Source organism: Lipophrys pholis (genome assembly GCF_963383615.2).
Source record: "Lipophrys pholis genome assembly, chromosome: 14".
Taxonomy (NCBI): Eukaryota; Metazoa; Chordata; class Actinopteri; order Blenniiformes; family Blenniidae; genus Lipophrys; species Lipophrys pholis.
The window spans coordinates 12,787,502-12,806,855 of NC_137633.1; the positions used below are offsets into that span (position 1 = coordinate 12,787,502).

At 40.8% G+C, this 19,354-nt stretch overlaps 1 protein-coding gene across 1 annotated transcript in view; it reads left to right on the plus strand.

Moving 5' to 3' along the window:
• Positions 1-3,387: 3,387 nt before the first annotated feature.
• Positions 3,388-19,354, plus strand: part of myo10l1 (myosin X, like 1) — a gene marked incomplete at its 3' end in the record, with an annotated part of 47,034 nt that continues 31,067 nt past the window's right edge. The window contains exons 1-2 of the mRNA XM_080480142.1: positions 3,388-3,781; positions 18,646-18,744. Coding sequence (XP_080336268.1) covers positions 3,761-3,781; positions 18,646-18,744 — 120 coding nt within the window. The 5' untranslated portion in view covers positions 3,388-3,760. The remainder of the gene's footprint in view (positions 3,782-18,645; positions 18,745-19,354) is intronic.

Genomic DNA, 19,354 nt, shown 5'->3' on the forward strand with positions numbered 1-19,354 from the left:
ACACACACACACACACACACACACACACACACACACACACACACACACACACACACACATCCAGGGTAACAGTAACAACAGAAGGAGACATCAAGGAGAAATGAAAGAAAAGACAGAGCATTGTGGGCTGATGAGTAAGCAGAGTTCTTCCCCTGCCTCTCACAGGAACCAAAATACATCCCATCATTCACCAGTGAGGGTCACTCAGTCCTAGTGTTGTCATGGTAATGACAATTTAAGACCTCAAGCTTTCCAGTGTGTGTGTGTTTCAGTGTGAACGTGTTTCTATACACGCATCAATGTCAGATGAGAGTCTGTGGGACTGAAGGATTTGAACCCTATGATAAGGAAAAGCAGTGAGTCTCCACATGGAACTGGACTCTGGGACATTCACAATACATCATGAAAAACATATTCCCATGTTAAAGCGGTTGATTTGTTTGACACTTATTAAACATAGGATCAACAGGATGCATCCATAACTTATTTTATTTTGTGTGTCTGTATATGATTGATACATGCAATCGGAGTAATCTATTTAAGACAATCAGTTACAGTTAGGAGTTTTCTTTCCCCTGGAATTAAACTATATCAGTCCTTCAGAGAAAAGCCTCATTAAACTTTAAAAGAAGCAATCCTGGGAAAACAGCGATCATTTGAGCATCTATTATCATTTGTAAGGACCGCTATAGACAGCCTAATCACATTGAAGATGCTGTAACCTCTGTTAGTCCTGTGTCAACAAACTGGCACTGACATTTGAAAGCTTGTTATTTAACCATTTCACAGATTTAAAATACCAAAGTTCGCTGGAGATGAAATATGTGTGAATTATGTTTGCTTACATAGATATACTGTATCCATCCTGTAGCCCCCTTCACTGTATGATATCTTATGGTGAGCCAATGTGAGAGTCATGGTGTGTGGGGCACAGCAGATCAGGTTTAATTTCATGAAAGTATTTTTAGCCTGTGTGGATATGTGTATGTGTGCTTATAGATGTCAAGTATATAACCAGGGTGCTATTTGTGAAAGCAGAGATGGTGAGTGTGTAGTCGGACAGACATATACACTCTTCTCACAGAAGTGGGGCTCTTTTGTTGGATCTAGCTTTTGAACTGTCTCCCTGATGAAGATGGAGTGTACAGCTAAATAATACTTCCAAGCGGCCATATAGAAGGCACGCCCCACCTCCTCTGTACCTCCAGGGCTCCACGAGGGAGCAGGCTGAGCTTTACAATACTTTACCCCAGAGAGGCCTCAGCCTGCTGGGCTTCTGATGACTGCACCTGGCCCCTGCAGCCCCGGCCTCTGAAGGGAAGAATAAAAGCCCACACGATCCACATCACATGAACCAGCTGTCTGTCTGTTTCCACCTCCGTCTGACAAACTGTTGTCTTTGGGGACATGAAGTGTTAATCTTTGTGATTTCAAGGGCTTTTCCCTTAACTCTTCTGGTCATGTGTGTGCATGGGGAGATATCATCTTTTACTCTGCAGCAGCACTGACTGGCCCTGTATTCAAAACTCTTTCCATACAATGAAGGCCTTTTTTTTTCTTCTTGGTGGAGAAATGTTACCTCTTCCTCTGTGTGTTTGCACTCTGGTTTTTTTTTAAAAAATATTTGGATTTTAGATATTAGAGCATCTTATTGGGCAGTTTAGGTGCCCTTTATTTCTTTTTAAAAAATATTTTATATTTAGACTACCTAGCCTATAACACAAAGTAATATAGCCACCAACAAATTAGTTTACACTCAAGGATGAGCCCCCTCCTCTCACAGATCTTGTAACACACCGTGCCTCCCAACTGTCACACTGCATATGAATTGTCTCATATCACTTATACATTTTTAATTGAAAGCCAGCCTTCAAGTGTTTTTCCCAGTATAATCTTTTTGAATTGTTGCTATCCAGAGCCAATAAAACGTAGAACTCTTCTCATTCTAGTCTAGTTCAATTTGAAATATCTAGTGAGTTTTTATATATAGTCTGCAACTGTTGTAACTGTTAGACAAAGTTTAGCTCTAAACACATTTCAAAATCTCAATTTGTGACACATGACCCAAAGTGCATGAGTACCAAGAATAGCAGAAACACTTAGTTTATTCAAGTCCAGGGAAAAACAGGGTTCGCTAGGAATCAGTCCAGAGAAGCAAAGATCTAAAGATGCAAGATGGGTTTATTAGTAAGCAAGGGTAAACACAAGATCAGGACAAACTTGGAAGAGGTAATTTCAAATAAAAGGTGGCAAGGGCACAATCTGGCATAGACTTGGTGAGCTCAGAATCAGACACCAGCCTGAAACAAAAGGAGAGTTACTAGGGAGCGTAGTCAACCACAAGATGTATTGTCAATACATATAACATTGGAGGGGGGGGGGGGGGTAGTAAACAATAGATGACCACAGAATCAGCTACAAATTAGTTTTGTTTTTCTAAAATAAAAATCTAAATTGTCTTACCCTCATCTTATTTTTTTTGATTTTGATTTCTTCTTGGAAATGTAAAAAAAACCCTGGGAAAAAGTTTCACCTGGACCCCTAGAAATACCACTTCCTAGTTAGACATGTGCATCTAAGGAGAGGCAACCAGGGGAGCATCCTAACCAGATACCTGAAGCACGTGATGATGATGATGAAGAAGATGATGAAGATGATGATGATGATGATGATGATGATGATGATGATGATGATGATGATGATGATGATGATGATGATGATGATGATGATGATGATGATGATTACTTTCTAATTTTTTGTAGCAGTTATGGAGAAGGCTGATTCAGTAATATTTGTCAGGCAAAGTAAGTTGATCTCGTTTGTGTTCTATTACAATGGACTTTATGTTTTGAAAAAGAATTGGGAAGCTAAACTGTTGAGTATATTATGATCATGTAAGGAAACGTTAGTTGTAAAAAAACTGAAACCTTGTTTCTTTCTTCTTTTTTTTTTTTTTGCAGTAACAAGCATTTGAGGATCGACACCTGTAAATCTGCCAAATCAGCCGCTCCCATCTGTCATGATTGACTGAAGCAATTGCAGGAGTATTTGAGACGTAAATCTTTTTATTTCTTTCCTTTTTTTTCCTGTCAAGTAAAGTATCTACATGTTGGTTCACCATAAACAGTGAGCCCACAGCTGTGCTTATGCTTTGCTTTCACATCTGCATGTGTGAGCTGCTGTAAACGTGTGTTTTGTATTGGAGGAAACGGTTTCTGCACCTCCCCGTCGGTGTGTGTGCGGTGGGCAACGTCAAACACGTTCTGCCCCCGGACTGGTCCTGTCTCAACCCCACGTACCATGCTCACAAGCTCACAAGCTCACACACACACACCCACACATATACATGCGCGCTCGCGCGCACACGCCCCTGCACAGACGCTCACAATACTCACTGACACACACCGAAACAAGGCAGACCTGGAAAACCGGGGCGCTTCAATTAGCGCTCCTCCGACGGATCCCGGCGTGGACATTTTTAATGTTTCATTACAGCAGTCTTGGATTTTTCTCATGTGAGTTTTCTTTTTGCGCATAGAGCCCGGACGCCGCCGAGGTGTGTTTGAGCAATTACAACCTTTTCGGATATGAAAAGCAACGCTCGTTGAATGGGAAACAGCAGCACGGACTCACCGCTACCTTTCCCCCATCTTGACAAACACGCCGAGCCGTCGGTCGGTGAGATTTGCGCACCGGAGACCGGAGCCGGTGTCTGCGCTCTGCCGGGCCGGGCGCGCGTCGCCAGGGAGGTGTAGGCAGGATGGAGGCGTTTTTCACAGAGGTAAGCCATTGAGGATATGTGTCACTGTTAACAAACTAAACATTAATGACAGACTAAGCCTTCACGGCGTGATAAAGCCTTGGATTTGCACTGATGCATGTCTACACAGCGTGATGCTTTTTACGCTTTTTCTTCTCGATTCACTGCGCGTGCGGTTATGGCAGGTGTTGCTTTGCCTCCCTCGTCTGGATTAATTCCTCCTCAGACCCAAAAGGACCACATGAAATACTTAGGCCTTTATTGTGTCCCACGTATATGTGCATATTTGGTTTAAAAAAGAGAAAGACTTTGATTATTTCAGTATCACTGCAGAGCATCAGGGCCCGGCTGCGCGCCTTGGTGAATTAATTTAGAGCAGAGCCGCTAAAAATTGGCCAAACGAAAGCTGACACGGGCTTTTGCATCCATAAGGCTCTCGGATTAAAGCCAATCTGTTAAACGAGGATAGACCGTACTGGCCTTCAGCAGCAGCCCTCTCACACCATGCTACTGTGAAGGGACCCTTTCATTGCTCTTTATTGCGCTTTGAATGGGATAGGGATGGGATCATGGATGGGTATGGGCCGGTACCTAAGGATGAAGGAAGGGGAGGAGGAGGAGGGTGGATAAGTGGAGTGTGGAAGGAGGAGCAGGATGAGGGATAACTGGTTTGTGTGTGTGAAGGTAAAATGAATGAGTGAGGCAGAAAGGAAATAAATGAACTGCTGTCCTAATTAAATGCTAGGTGAATCAGATAATTAATTCAGCAGCCACTACCGATGGTAAAGCTTTTCACATGTTAGGCTTACATGTTTTGCTATGGCAGACTCAATCTCATGTCTCCTGTCGGACCCAGAACGGTGGCCACACGCCTCCTATGTTGCTTTATTTCTTTTCCATACATGGCAACCCCCATCAAGGGATGCAAGCCTACTACCACTCCCTGCCTTCATTTGCTTTTTGCTCCACACTTACAGGCTGTGACACAGACACACTGACACACACCGCCTCATGGACCTCGTCTTGTCTACCGACAGTGATGCCATGTATCTGTGCTCTCCAAGCTACTTATCCTCCCCCATCTTAAGTTAATCTGATATGGGTTTAAATGCCTCTCACATTGGCAGTGATGTCATGCCACTTATTAGTGTGCATGTGCATGTGTTTGTGTGTATAAGTGTGGGCATACGTGAGTATCAGACCCTTTGATATCATTCCTGCCCATGCAAAATCCTAATTTTCTCTTTATGTGAGGGACAGCCAGTTTTTTGCTGAAACATTTACGTGTCATACACTTCAGAACTAGCATCCAACAACTGCATGAAAAGCATGACAAGCCTTGCAACAACCAGTTCTCTTGCTCCATTTCCCCTCATTCTGTATGTAATATATTGATCATAGCATTGATTTAGGGACCACCATATAAGCAGCCCTGCAGCCCCACAAAGCACAGACACCGAATGATCAAAAATGGAATGACTTATTGGGTTAAAACGTTTGGGCCAGCCGTCCTGCCTGAGCTGCTCATTTGATAACCAGAAAAACGACTTAATGCAGTGTGGAGCTGAGTAATCAATCCACTTGGGAGGTGTTGGTCCCACGTCCACTTAATTTCAATCTCTCTCTGACCGTCTTTCCATGTATCACTCTTGCATCCCTACATTCCTACATTTATCACTCCATCTTCTAAAACCGGTGCGTGAACAGCTGACCTCTCTCTCTCTGTTTCTGTCTCAACCCAGGCAGAAAACGTGATCGCTGGCCAGCCAGCCAAGCATGAAATGTCAGGTGGCATTAGGCTACTGTATAATCCCCTCATATTCGAACTGGGTTGGTTAGTTGTGGAATATGGGAGTTGCAGTGACACTATGTGCTCTAAATACAAACAAAAATCAATCCCTCTCTCGACACGGACGCCAAAAAATGAGCTATGAAAGGATATTACTGTTGATACATTGGAAGTGGCAGCAGGAAAAATCAAAAAGAAGATCAACAATATTGCCGGAAAATTTGTCACGTTGATCAAGGATGAATTTCCTGAACTTACTCCATCACATATTCTCTCATTAAACCTGTGAAATAATTATTTCTACAATTAATTCTACAAAAAAATAAAGGTTTTTGAACCTAAAACAGAGAGAGCCACAAGCAGACATCGCTCGATTCATGGACAATTTTAGAAAAACCAATAACACAATCATGGATGTTTTGGACAAAAGCGAAAACTGAAGTGCCCGGAAAAAACCTACAGATGAACTATAAGAACATGTCCATCCACAAACTAAACAAAAAGCCCCACAACCACACTACATCACAGTGTGGACACATTTAGGTAGCAAAAGTAGGTAAAACATGTTTTGGAAAGTATTCGTGCAGTTTCATTGGAAATATCTAAGTCTTCTAATAAAAACTGACCATATCATGTCTTTGGCTTCTATCTCACTATTGTGCAAATAGTTTAAGACACACAAAAAAGAGAAAATATGCAAATTAAGAAGGTTCACCAATTATAAAAATTTGAGTATAAATCCCATCTGATGTGTGTCTCTAAACTTGCTCAACCATCATGCAACATTTTCCGGATGAAACGATAAATTACAATAGACACATCAATGTTGTGCAACAATTGCACAACAGTAATTCTAAAATAATTGTTTTTTTACTCGATAAAGAAGGAGTCGCTCCCCATTCAATTTGGAAACATTCAGAATGTGAACTATGTATCTGTGATGCTTTGGGAGCCACACAAGGAAATTGCAGGCCTGTGCAAATATTTTGGAAACTTGTTTTCCTTTTGTGATTTGTCACAATCCAGTGAGATTGAAGCTTTATATTAAAAGCATGCAACATCTGGTAGTAAAGAGTTTCCCAAGTTAGGAATAGAGAACTTGTGAATGGGACACATGTTTGTGTGACTGATGGAGTTGCACTAAAAACCATCTGCATGACCTTGTGTGCAAACGGCACCTGTGCAGTGTAATATATGTTTCTTGCACCTTAAGATACTGAATAGCTGTGTAGTTTTATGTGTGACTGAATGAGATGGATGACATGTGGTCTCAGGGGGCTATTTTGCATTGGAGTTGATGTGTGTGTGTGATATATTTGGACTTGAATTGCAGGTGCACAGCAGTGATGAACCGATAACCGCTAAGAGACAGACAGGTGTGACTGTAGAAAGAGCAGCTTAGCCATCTCCGTGTCTGAATCCAATCTCATTTTCTCTTTTTGTCCTCCATGTCTTGCTCAGTGTTTCTCCTCCGAGTCATTTACAAGCAAAATAAATCTTCATTTACGACTCTGCAATTTGTTGAGTGGCCACAACATCCCATACAGTGAGCAGTCGTAAGCTTTCTCACTTGGATGTTGATTTTTCATGCAATGCATTTGCTCTGTAGTAAAAAATTCTGAATCTGGAAGCATTGTGAGTGGGTGTTTGGACGTACAAGCCACAAAAATTGTATCTAAATGCATCAACAAATATCCAAGTGGTTAATCTTCCTAATTGCAGTTTGATAATATTAAGTGTCATGCGATTTAAAAAAAAAAAAAAAAAGTGTTCCTTGTGCACAAATATGTTTGTGTTGAAAAAACAATGGGCTACATTTGGTTGAGCAAATGAACTGTGTCCTTACATTGTTGATTTTGCGTGAAGTGCATAATGCAGGACGCTCGTTCAGTGGAGGGAAGGCAACAGTCGCTGGAGATGTGTGACCTATATTCAGCAGCTCCAAACACATTTGTTCTGCTCAGGAGCTGCATCAGCTTTGCTTCTCTGTCTCTCTCTCTCTCTCTTTTCCTCTTCCTCTGATACTCTCTCCCTCCCTGCGGCCACTCTCTTGGTGCTTCTCCATCTCGCTCAACCAACCACTTTCTCTGTAAGTCTCCCTCCCCTTCCCCCTCTTTCTTTTTCTGCTTCTTTTCCCTCCTCTTTTTCTTTTCTTCTTGTCCTGCTTTCGTCTGCATGTGTAGGTGTGAGGATACAGCTCTAGTTAAATCGCTTTTACGCTTTTTTTTTTTTTTTTTTTTTTTTATTACAGTGGGTGAATCTCCTAGAATCCTACTCTCCCGTTAGAAAATAGCTGAGATGAAATTGACCCACATTTCAGGAAGACTTAGGTGCCACGACTGGCTAGAGAACAACAAATATTTATGTTGGGACCTGTCACCGGTCAGTGTGAGTTTGACCATGTGTCTCTCTGTGTTCTCCCTGTGATGGGCTGGCGACCTGTCCAAGGTGAACTCTGCCTTCACCCATCGTTGGCTAAGACAAACCTGCAACCCTGAACTGGTTAATGTGGTACAGAAGATGAATAGATATTTCTTTGATAAAGTATGAATATGCTTGGGGTTCTGGGTTAGACTGTACCCTGTTGCATGACTTAAATCAGCTTTTATGGTTGAAACTACTGATTATACTACACATTTATTTTACCATTAATTTAATCAAATAATTAGTGCACTGTTTGGTACATGCTTCCTCAATGAATCTCAATGAATAGCGTTACAGATTAGTAGCGAATTCATAAAACTCAATATGACATTTTCCTATTTTATTGTCATTACTTAGCAACATTCCTGATCTCATTATGTTGACGTTTTAATGCTATGACAGACAGAAATACAAGAATCAGTGATTTCCAGAATCATCAATCACCAAATTAGGGGCAAATTAAACATGAAGTATTTGAACTTTTTTTTTTTTTCATTTAACAAAATAAAGAGCAATAGCTATATTGTTTTTTCAGTTAATGTTTACTTCATAGAAAACTGCAACATAAGTAAATATGGTTCGTTTAGAGACTTTTACATGATAACAAATACATTACCATGTTTGATATTTATCAATGACCAATAAAACGCTGCATCTGATATAAATGAAGACATTTCCTGGTATAGAACAACAACGGACAGCATATCCCACAATCCTCTACACCCAAAACCAACTCCCAGCATCCTCCGATGCTTCAAGGAGGAGAGGCTGTTTCCATGGTTGCCCTGTTTCCACACTGTTGCCGTGGAGCCTTGTTGCCAGGGTGTTGTTGGGGGTGGGGGTGTGCGACTGTAGTTTAATCCAAGATGAGAGAGAATGTGATAATTAGCAGACTGCTCAAAGAGGTTTTGCACTGTAAAAAAAAACACATAAAACACACACACACACACACACACACACACACACACACACACACACACACACACACACACACACACAATACCATTAACAGCTGCCTCTATCTGCAGCCTTTATCCTTTTTTTGTAACGTGGCGGTTGACTCTGATCAGGGTTACTTTGGATAAATCACTCGTGTTTGTTTTTGAAAGCAGGTCAAAAGGTTATGAGTCCAAAGATTCAGATATTACAGAATAACAATGAAGTACCCAAATATAAAACCACACAAAGCGTATTATAATTCAGAGCACTTCTGTATCAGCACAGCTGCTGAGTGAGGGAGCTTCGACCCACTGACTTCTCTGTGTATGTGTATGAATGCCAAATGTGTTTGTAAATTGGAGGAGATGCTCTCTTGGTTGGAAAAAAAATGAACTGGGAAGCTAATTATGTGGGTTAAAAACACAATAATCCTAATTAAAGCAAAGAGTGACCATGAAATTCTTCATCAATATAATTAGATTTTTCCTCCAGGGAAAGAAAGAGTCTGGACCAAAAACAACAATCACCTGGAGATAACCTGCAGCTTGAAAGAAGGTGTGACGTTTAGAATGTTGATACGTTCTTGAGTAATTCCCTTTGCTTAACACAGAAATCTATTATTGGTTAAACGAGTCGGGTTAAGTTCAGGTGATTGCATACAATATCAGCGCTCAGAAAGGAAACTCTTGTGATTGTTTAATATGGCTACAAGATGTTCTTGAATGCTTTAAAGGTATATGGTCCCATTTACATGTGCACACTGTGTTCTCATCTACACATACTAGGAGCTGCCATGGTCCAGTGCCCAGGGAGCGGTTGTATTCAGGGACTCTGCTCAAGGAACCACACTGATAAACTGTCAAGCAGTGGGATTCAAACTTGTGAACTTTCAACCCCAAGTCACCAATCTCTAATCTCTAGCCTGCCGCTGCAATGGCCATGATGCCATTGGCCCTCTGATGGCTCCAGCCCTCTCTACCTCCATTAGATAAGCAGTAAAGAGTATGGATGAGTATCGATGGAAGCAGAGGAAATAGCTAATGAAAGTATGTGTGTAGTAGATACAACTTAACGCTGATCCCAGATAGTAATGGGCGAAGACGGTCATCCCGGTGAAAATCCATCACACACAACATGAAAACATGCCTTGATCCAGGGATATTCTCACTGAAAGGCCAGAGTGCTAACCACTGCACGCCCTATCACAATATTTCTCTTGTTCAATATATTTCTGACATGCAAAAGTGAAGAGTAAATATTTTATGTGTTTAACGGTTCCACTGAAGCTTTTACATAGATTAATAATACATGTATATTTTAATCGATGCCATCTAATCTATGTTGCATGCAAATTTGAATGCTGAATTCCAAAATACTAAAAATGTCTTAAAATGTATAGATCCTTCAAATCAGATCTCTTCAGAAATATATTTTTCAGGGCAAAAAGGGCTCATAAAAAAATTAAAATGAACAAGGACAGAGAACAAAACAGTGTGGAGTGCTGGAACAATATGCTTATTAGACAAAACAAACATAACAAACACTACAACCTTTATATACTTAATTAGTCCGATTAAAAGGAAAGGGAGCATCCACATGGTGAGCTGTCATCCCCAGGTCGAGTCTGCTGGATTGCCTTTCTGTGCAGTTTGGATGTTTTAGCTGTGCAAGTGTGGGATTATCTCTGAGTATTTCACCCACAGTAGAAAAATACAGGTTTTAGGTGAAATGGTGACTCTAAATTGACCGTAGGTGTGTTTGAGTCTGTCTCTGCGTCAGCCCTGTGTTGGATTTTTTTCCATGGTTGATGGTCATGTAAAAGATTAGAAGGGAATGAAAGAACATGCAGTGCTACTATTAAGAGTAGTGGAAGTCACTGTGTTGATCCTGTCACCTGTTTCCAAAGAGTGAGTGGCAGTATGATGGTCACCAGTAATTTCAGGGTCCTATTGATTGAAAAAGGTTAGTTGAAGAAAGAAATTGTATTTATACACAGTGTGGGCATCAGCAATGTGCATGGTTTGAAGAGTGACACAGCTCCCTCTGATGGGGTCAGTTCATAAGCCGTCATATAAAGCTTTGGCTCGATGTTTACTGATAACCTAAAAAATATGAATTTTAATTTGTTATTTAGGTTGGTTTAATTATACACCAGCTTTTTGTTTTGTATACTTGCTGCATTGCATTTAAGCTGTAACCTCTTTCAGGGACAGATGTGACTTTTGTGCAAGTGGGTGACAGACGTACACACACACGCATACACACACACACACACACACACACACACACACACACACACACACACACACACACACACACACACACACACACACACACACACACACACACACACACACACACACACACATGTTGTTGCACTCCTTCCAGCTGCCATAATCTGCTGAAAGCCTCGCTGTCCTGATTGAATTATCACCTATAATGGAATATTACTGACACAGTTTAGGTCCATGAGAGCGGCTGGCCTGGCTGCACTGAGGCCACTGATCAGACAGCTTCTTCTTAATCATGTCAGAAGGAAGATGGAAGAGCTAAAATTCTCTTTATAGTTACTTCATACCTTTCATGGAAGGCCACAGGGGTTTTCCGTTGGAGTATTTATGGCTATGCAACATGCCACTGAAAACTAGTTAAAGAAAAATCTAAATACCTAGTTGCAAGCTTGATATTAAGTTCACTCACATACTCTTAAATGCTCTTTAGGCGTGAAATAGGAGTTCCTGCTGGTTTTAAAACTCTGCTTGATCCAAAATGTTCATTTTGTTCATAAATGAGAAGAGTAAGTTCGCACAAGCGGTGTAACTTGATAGAGACAGAAATGTTTATTGTTGTCCTAAAAGCAAAGTCAATAAGGTTGATGCCTTTAGAGGGGGCGAGACATGATAATTATGAGACTTAAATAGTCAGACACAGCTTGTTTGCAGGAGCTGCATCCAAGCAGTAATGATACCGACCTGTAATCATTGTGCCATGAAAAGTTGCGCCTCAAACTGCTGGGTCGAGTTGTCACTTTTTTTTCTTTACGTTTGTTTAAATTATGTCACGATTCAATATTGTCTTTGATTATAATCCATCCATCTGTTTGTGCTGCCCTTATCCAAATCAGTATCACAGGGGGCTGGAGCCAATCCCAGCTTGCGATGGGTAAAATGTAGGATACACTCAGTCTATCCAGGGCAAGACACAGCAAGACAGCAAGCACACACTCACACTCACCTCCGCTCAATTAAGACTTTTTCCCCTATTACCAGGAGTACCCACACAAAACCCATGCATGCACAGGGAGGACATGCAGACTCCAACACTGGACTCGAACCACTACACCACATGTAGACACAAATATGTAAATTGATTCAGAGGTTTTTTTAAACTTTATTTCATGAAATTATTTTTCAGTGTAAGAAAATGATTAAAACAAACCAATCATTAAATAACATATTCACACCTACAGGCAGATTAGGTTCACCAAACAACCAACAACTACTGTCAGCTGTTTAGTGCTTCCCACTGCACCATGGTATTGCCACTTAGTTTTTAAAGATGCACAATCAAATGTCAGTCTTCGCTCTGTTTTGAAGAGACTTTCAATCATCCTCAAGGGTGAAAAACAGCGACACAGTTTGCTTTATGTAGAAGTAAATATACTAGTTTAAAGAAAATGTGGTAAAAGTTGAAGTACAGGTTTAACTTCTTTATTTAAGCAAAATGTATAAAATACCCTACATGTTAAAACAAGTTAAAACCGTTCACATTTACTGTGTTGATTTGTTGCTATGTTGTGTATTTAAGTTGATACCGGTCTTGATGATGAGGAGACACGCACTGACAAAAATGTAAATTCAACTAAAAGAATCAAAGCTCTAGTTAAAACATAAGCTCTTCAATATAGAGATTATTTTGTTAAAATGTAAGAAACAGCAGTAAAAGTATAGCACAAATACTGCTCAATGCTGGTTCCCTACTTCAACAGGGTAATGCTTTATTTTTGAATGAGTTTCACTTCTAATTGTTGCCATTTACATCAGAACACGTTACATAACAAGGCTGGAAGAACCATATACCATCGATTATAGTTCAAAACTAGCTCTCTGCATGTGATTGTCAAAGACCATAATGGCTCTCCTCCTCTCACCTGATTAACTCTCCTAAGCACTTACAACCACTCTGCTACCCAATATCCATCAGTATAAAGAGCGCAGAAGCTGTGTGGGTGGAGGACTGGGGGCTTTCCAAACAAATATGGTGGAGTGAAATATGATCTCTTTTTCTGGAATTAAAGTTAAAACTGATGGAGGATAGAGTGAGTGTAGGCAATAAAAATCTCATGTACGTGTGTTAGGTGTTGTTTGAATAGTGTTAAAGATGTAGCTTGATGAAGTGGCAGACAAACATTTGAAAAGGTCTATGTTGACCTCTGACCTTTAGTCTCTGGAGACGCTCCGGTGCCCTCCCGCCTCCACGCTGCTGTTTAGTTTTCTACCATTAGCTGCTGACCAGTCAGCTGCTTCCATCATCATTTATTCATACGTGTCTTGTTTCTGTCACTTTGTGTGAACTTCAACCTTCTCCCCTCTAACATTTTGTACTCTGGATACTTTTGACAGATTTCAGTTCCACTGCTCATCTTCTCCTTTTCTCAGTCTCTCTGGCTTCAGTCCTTGATTTCGTTTTCTCCTCTGCAGCTGGAGCAAACACCTCTTCCTCTCAGAAGATGGTGTTAAACACTAGAGCTGCATAACATATTTCATATTCATTGTAAAAATCAAGGAAAATGACCAGAAACATACAAGTCAATGAACTCATTCACCTGTGTGTGTGTGTGTGTGTGTGTGTGTGTGTGTGTGTGTGTGTGTGTGTGTGTGTGTGTGTGTGTGTGTGTGTGTGTGTGTGTGTGTGTGTGTGTGTGTGTGTGTGTGTGTGTGTGTGTGTGTGTGTGTAAAAACAGGTCATTCACAACTGCTGTAAATTAGGAAAAAGAAAAGCTGTTCATTATACTATCATGCTGGATATTATTTCAGAGCATAATGAGCTCCTGCTGTTGACATCTGTATGCAGCACTGCTTGTGTTTGTTTCTTTGAGTTTTGCTTACAGATGCTCGGTTGAGCACCACGAGTTGAGTGACTGTTGAATGTGTATTTCTCTCTATAACATGTGTACGCCTGCAGACATGGGCCGTATGTACGTCTGCAGTGAGGAGTTATCTGTGTGCATTGTGTTTATTGGGGTGTGAGAGTTTCCCAGCGGGCAGGTGGGGGTCTTTCAGACGCTGTCTCCAGGGTGAAGCCTTAATGAAATGGCACAGGCGTCCATGTAATCGCCAGAATAGAAACAAGGCCTTCAACACACATACATGCAGGCACGCCCGGCTGACATTTGTCGGGGCTGAACGCTTTCTTCTGTGTTTGATAATGAAAGATTATTAGATATCCAGGATTTTCATTTTGGTTTAATGAGCTTTTGCAGTTTTTGCTTTTCAAAATCTCTGTGATAGACTGACGGATTATTTGAGAAAACATAAATATATTGTAGAACCACATCATTTACAGAAATGACCACATCTCTGTGGTTGTCTTTCAGTTTGGGTTTCTCTCCTGTGTTTTTGATGCCATTTTCAAGTTTCTATATCAGCCCCTAACCCTATTTTGATGTACTTTTTGAATTTTTTTACAATCATCCCAGATGAAAAGAATTAAAATGCATTCAAAACAATTTTTTTTCATTTAATCCAAAAACGCAGTTTTTAACAGATTTTAATCTAATTGTCATGAGGACAAACTTAAATAGGAATACAAAGTAATGTACCTGCTATTGCTCACCTTATTTTGTTTAAATCGCCAAAGACACAGTTCATTAATAATCAGCTGTCATTCAAATCCGTCTCATCCACGATCTGGAGCAATCTACAAAAATATTAAAGCAGAACAATTTCATCAGTATCCAAGGTCATATTATGTTCAATGAAGGTTAAAATGATATAGAAAAATGTACTGTTTAGGGGTAGCTGTGGCTCAGTTGGTAGAGTTGGTGATATTCCCATTCTCTCATATTCATCACTCCATGTGTCAAAGTGTCTTAAAACAAGACACTGAACCCCAAATGGTGTACAACTGCCATGCATAGCAGGTGTTACCATTGGTGTGTGAATGTGTGAAAGAAAAAATGCCTTTAATCCTCAGCTATTATTGTTTCAATGAAGCTTAACTGCAATCACAATCTTGAAATTATGATAACCATTTAGGGATTTGAATATTTATTCCTACTATGCAACTAGAAATTCACTACGTTTCCATTCTTGACATAGGGTGTTTCGGCCCTCCTTCATCAACGTAGGGCAGGGTGTGAGACTTGAGGTCAAGGGTCACGTTTGAGGCTAAAATGGCAATCAAAGCTGCCTGACATTTAATGGAGCTTGACGAAATGGTGATGGACGATGCTGGAGGCATGAAACTGGCTGGAGTCTGGTTTGAATTTCATAGCGAGGTGAGACGCCTTAGGGAAACTGACTGGGGGGGGGGGGGGGGGGGGGGGGGGGTTAAAAACGTGGTGTTGGAGCTATAGATTTTAGCCCATAGAGGACAGGGGTTTGTTGTCATGCATGGCCATCCCTGACTGTCTGGGCCTGTAATGAACAGGGGGGAAGGGAAGAGGACATAAAGAGGAGGAGGAGGGAGTCTGTCTATGAGGGTGGTGGTGGGTGTAGGTTGTAATGCTAGCAGGTCGTTTATAACCTCCTGTCGCCTCTACGTTCTGCTCGGCCCCTGAAGTGGCATATCGATCTCGGTCAAGAGGCCGATTTAGTTACAGTAAAATAGAAACGCATATTAAGCTCTAGTTTACAGTGAACGTTAGAAGTTTTGATGATGCTGCGTTTGCGTCTTTATGTACTGCGGGAAAGTTGCTTGGAGCACCAGTCTGAATGGTTTAAGAGGGGGTCAGAGGTCAGGTTATCAGTTCCAAGAGGGTTTAGTGAAGTACTGGTGAACAGTGACTATGGAGTCTTGGGGTGAGGAGGTCATTATTTATTGGCTTATTGCGCTGGAATCTTACAGGCAGATGAGCTGGAGGCAGGAACAAGGCAGGCTGTCTGAGTAGAGAGGGTACATAAAGGATCCAGAGAAAGGACTACATAGGAAGAGCTGCCAACAGCAGGAAAAACAGGCTCTTACATTAATGCAAAGGACGAACGCTCACAGGTTTTATTTGGCATAAGTAAGCAGTGATAAAGTCTGCATCCAAACAGAACCAGACATTTACCCTCCCAAGCTTTACCTTCAGCTACCCGCTTGTGTGTGTGTCTATCTATATATAGCACAACAGCCATGTGTGTGTGTGTGTGTGTGTGTGTGTGTGTGTGTGTGTGTGTGTGTGTGTGTGTGTGTGTGTGTGTGTGTGTGTGTGTGTGTGTGTGTGTGTGTGTGTGTGTGTGTGTGTGTGTGTGTGTGTGTGAGTGCTTTCTGCCTGGTTTACCCTGTCGCCTGAGGCATGCCTGGTGTTTTTGTCATCACCACGCTGTATGTGTACAAGATTGAGTGTAAGACAAAGGCTGAAAAACAGGAGAAAAAGGGAGGGAAATGAAAGAGCTAAATGTAGTCGGGGATGAATGCTGGAGGGTTTGGGGCCATCTGTTGCTGAAACAATTCATTTCTGTTTTTCCCTTGCTGCTAACGTCTTTCAGATGCACACATCTGTCGTATCATGGAGTCTTTTTCAAGGCCCTACAGCTTCCTTGGCTCTAGAGTGACACGTTTGAGTCAAGATTCTTCAAGTTTTCCAAAAGAAAATTTGTGCATGATCAATAACGCAAGTGCCTTTCCATTCACTCATTCATCCTTCTTCTATATCACCTTGCCCAACTTAATTTTGCGCCTGGGTGGAGCCTGTCCCAGTTTACAACTCACGGTTCATAAATATGCATTTGAGGTGTATTGATAGTGGATGGATGAATGATATAAAATAATTGAATCAGTTCAGTTCAGTTTTGTTGCATATTTGGCCCACAGTTGTGTTCTTATCCACACATGCATTTGCTCGTTGTGTTTTCACAATGTCAGAAAGGGAATGTCACTAACATTCTTCTCTCGTTACAACACAAAAGTAACACTGCAGCTTTGGACGACTTATCTAGTTTATATTGAAATATCTGAAGATCTACTCATGTCTTCGAACAAACATAACAACATAACAATCAGCCATAACATTACAACCACTGACAGGTATGAAAAAACACTGATCACACTTTAATGGATGTGATAAATTATAGAGTAAGACCATTTTACACCCCCCTCAATGTTGCTGTGGTAGAAGCAGAAAAATAGGCAGGTATAAGGATTTGATTGAATTTGACGAGGTTCAAATAATCATGGGTAGACGAGTCATGGTGACTCCTGTCCACTGTGATCAATGAATGAATAGACTGACGAATCACATCCATGCGGATGTTAGTTTGACACTTAACACATACCTTACCATAGTTGCTGATGCATGTCATATCATGGAAACTATATTCCCTGTTGGCCTCTTTCACTGGGATGATACACCATACCATAATGCAACAATAAATGTACTCATTTCATGAATTAGGACTTATACGTACAGAAAATTCCCTATTTCGATCCTCAAATCTGTGTTTTTCCTAAAATTGACGCTTTGGGAAAATCAAGCATTAGTGACATGCGATAAACCATACAAGAGGACATGTGGTGATTCTGTCATCTTTACAGTGCTTCAATTGCTTCATTAACTGTAGCCTTCTTTTCTGCCACCATTTTTCATCCTGCTCTGTTTTGCTGAGCCCCCTTTTTAGTGGTTTCAGGTCGGAGGTCAGCGGCTGTATGAAAGACGACATTGTCTGAGAGGAGCACACTTCCTCTGACCTCTGAGCGTGCGCGAACACACACACACACACACACACACACACACACACACACACACACACACACACACACACACACACACACACACACACACACACACACACACACACACGCACACACACATACACGAGTTTCGAGTACTGTTGTTTCCTCTTGGGAGGAGGACCAGATGTTGGTCTTTAGTCTCCCAGTAAATGCACATCTGTGGCATCTGCCAGCTCTCTCATCATTTAAACATTTAAAAACAGATATGTATATTAAGTGTTTAACGTTTTTGCAAAGTTCTGTGCTTTTCCTTGCCATTGTTTCAACTGATGTATTGAACATTCAATATTGTCTGTTGCCATTTTAATACTCTATTGGTAAATAGTGACCTAAACATCGGTACCAGACAGAGTGATTGAAACATATCAGCAGTTAACATGGATTTTGTTTTTGTTTTTTTGGCAAAGTCAGATCAGATTCAGACAAATTTATCAAAAAGTATAACGACAGTAATTGACCACAGAGACGTACAAGAGTAAATCAAACTAAACTCCACATGGGACGAAACAATTTCATATCTAAACAGCACAGATTTCACATAAACAATTCAAGTTTTCAATTTAGAATTTGGTGTTTTATTAAGGGTTAAATCTTATCATGAATTTACCCTTTTTACCCTTTCAAACATATGCAGAACTTCTTTTTGAAGTGGCAGATATGAATGAATGTGGTGAGATTTGATAGAGTCGAAAACTAGAAGAAGTGCCTCGAGGCTTCCTTATATTCCATTATCAACTGAAACTGAGTGTAAATGTGTTTTTCACTCAGTCTGTTTTCTGTGTTTTGTGCGATATAGGGGGCCCGAGTTTGGGTCAAAGAGAAGGAGCAGCTGGTTCCCGCCACCGTCAACTCCTGTGCAGACGGAACACTTGTGGTCACAACTGATTATGGACAGGTAAGAAATGTAAACAAACACACACTCACACACGCCACTTGGGTCGGTCTCTTTTACACCACATTGATGAAAGCAGTCAAAGCCAGAAGAACAATTGTGAGCCTGTTAAGTGTTACAGTGTTTACAGCCAACACCGTTCTACACAAGGATTTTCATATGCATGTGAAGATTAACAAAACTTAAACGTTGCTTTAAAAATGTGGTTGCATGAAGGTTGTCCACGAACCTCTCTAACTGTGTGAGATGTTAAGCCATGATCAAACATTTAGGCTGAACTAATGCGGCTAACAGACGTGGGAACAAGTGGGAACAAGTGGGAACGCACCCTAATCTTGTCACTTCTGAGGCGACGACGGATAAATGACATTGATCTGGATTAAAGTGCTGTATAATAATTCTCACAGAATGTACATTCAATCAGTCAAACTCTTATGATTTAGAAATAAGTTATTTAAACATGATTTTAAAATAGTAGTTGTTACTGATTACATTGTTGTACTTAATAGTGCATTCAATGAAGTCTTGGAAAACGTTAAACACTATCAAATTATCATTTAGCTTCATATTAAGAGGGCTGTTTGTTTATATCAGAACCAATCCTGCTGAACAG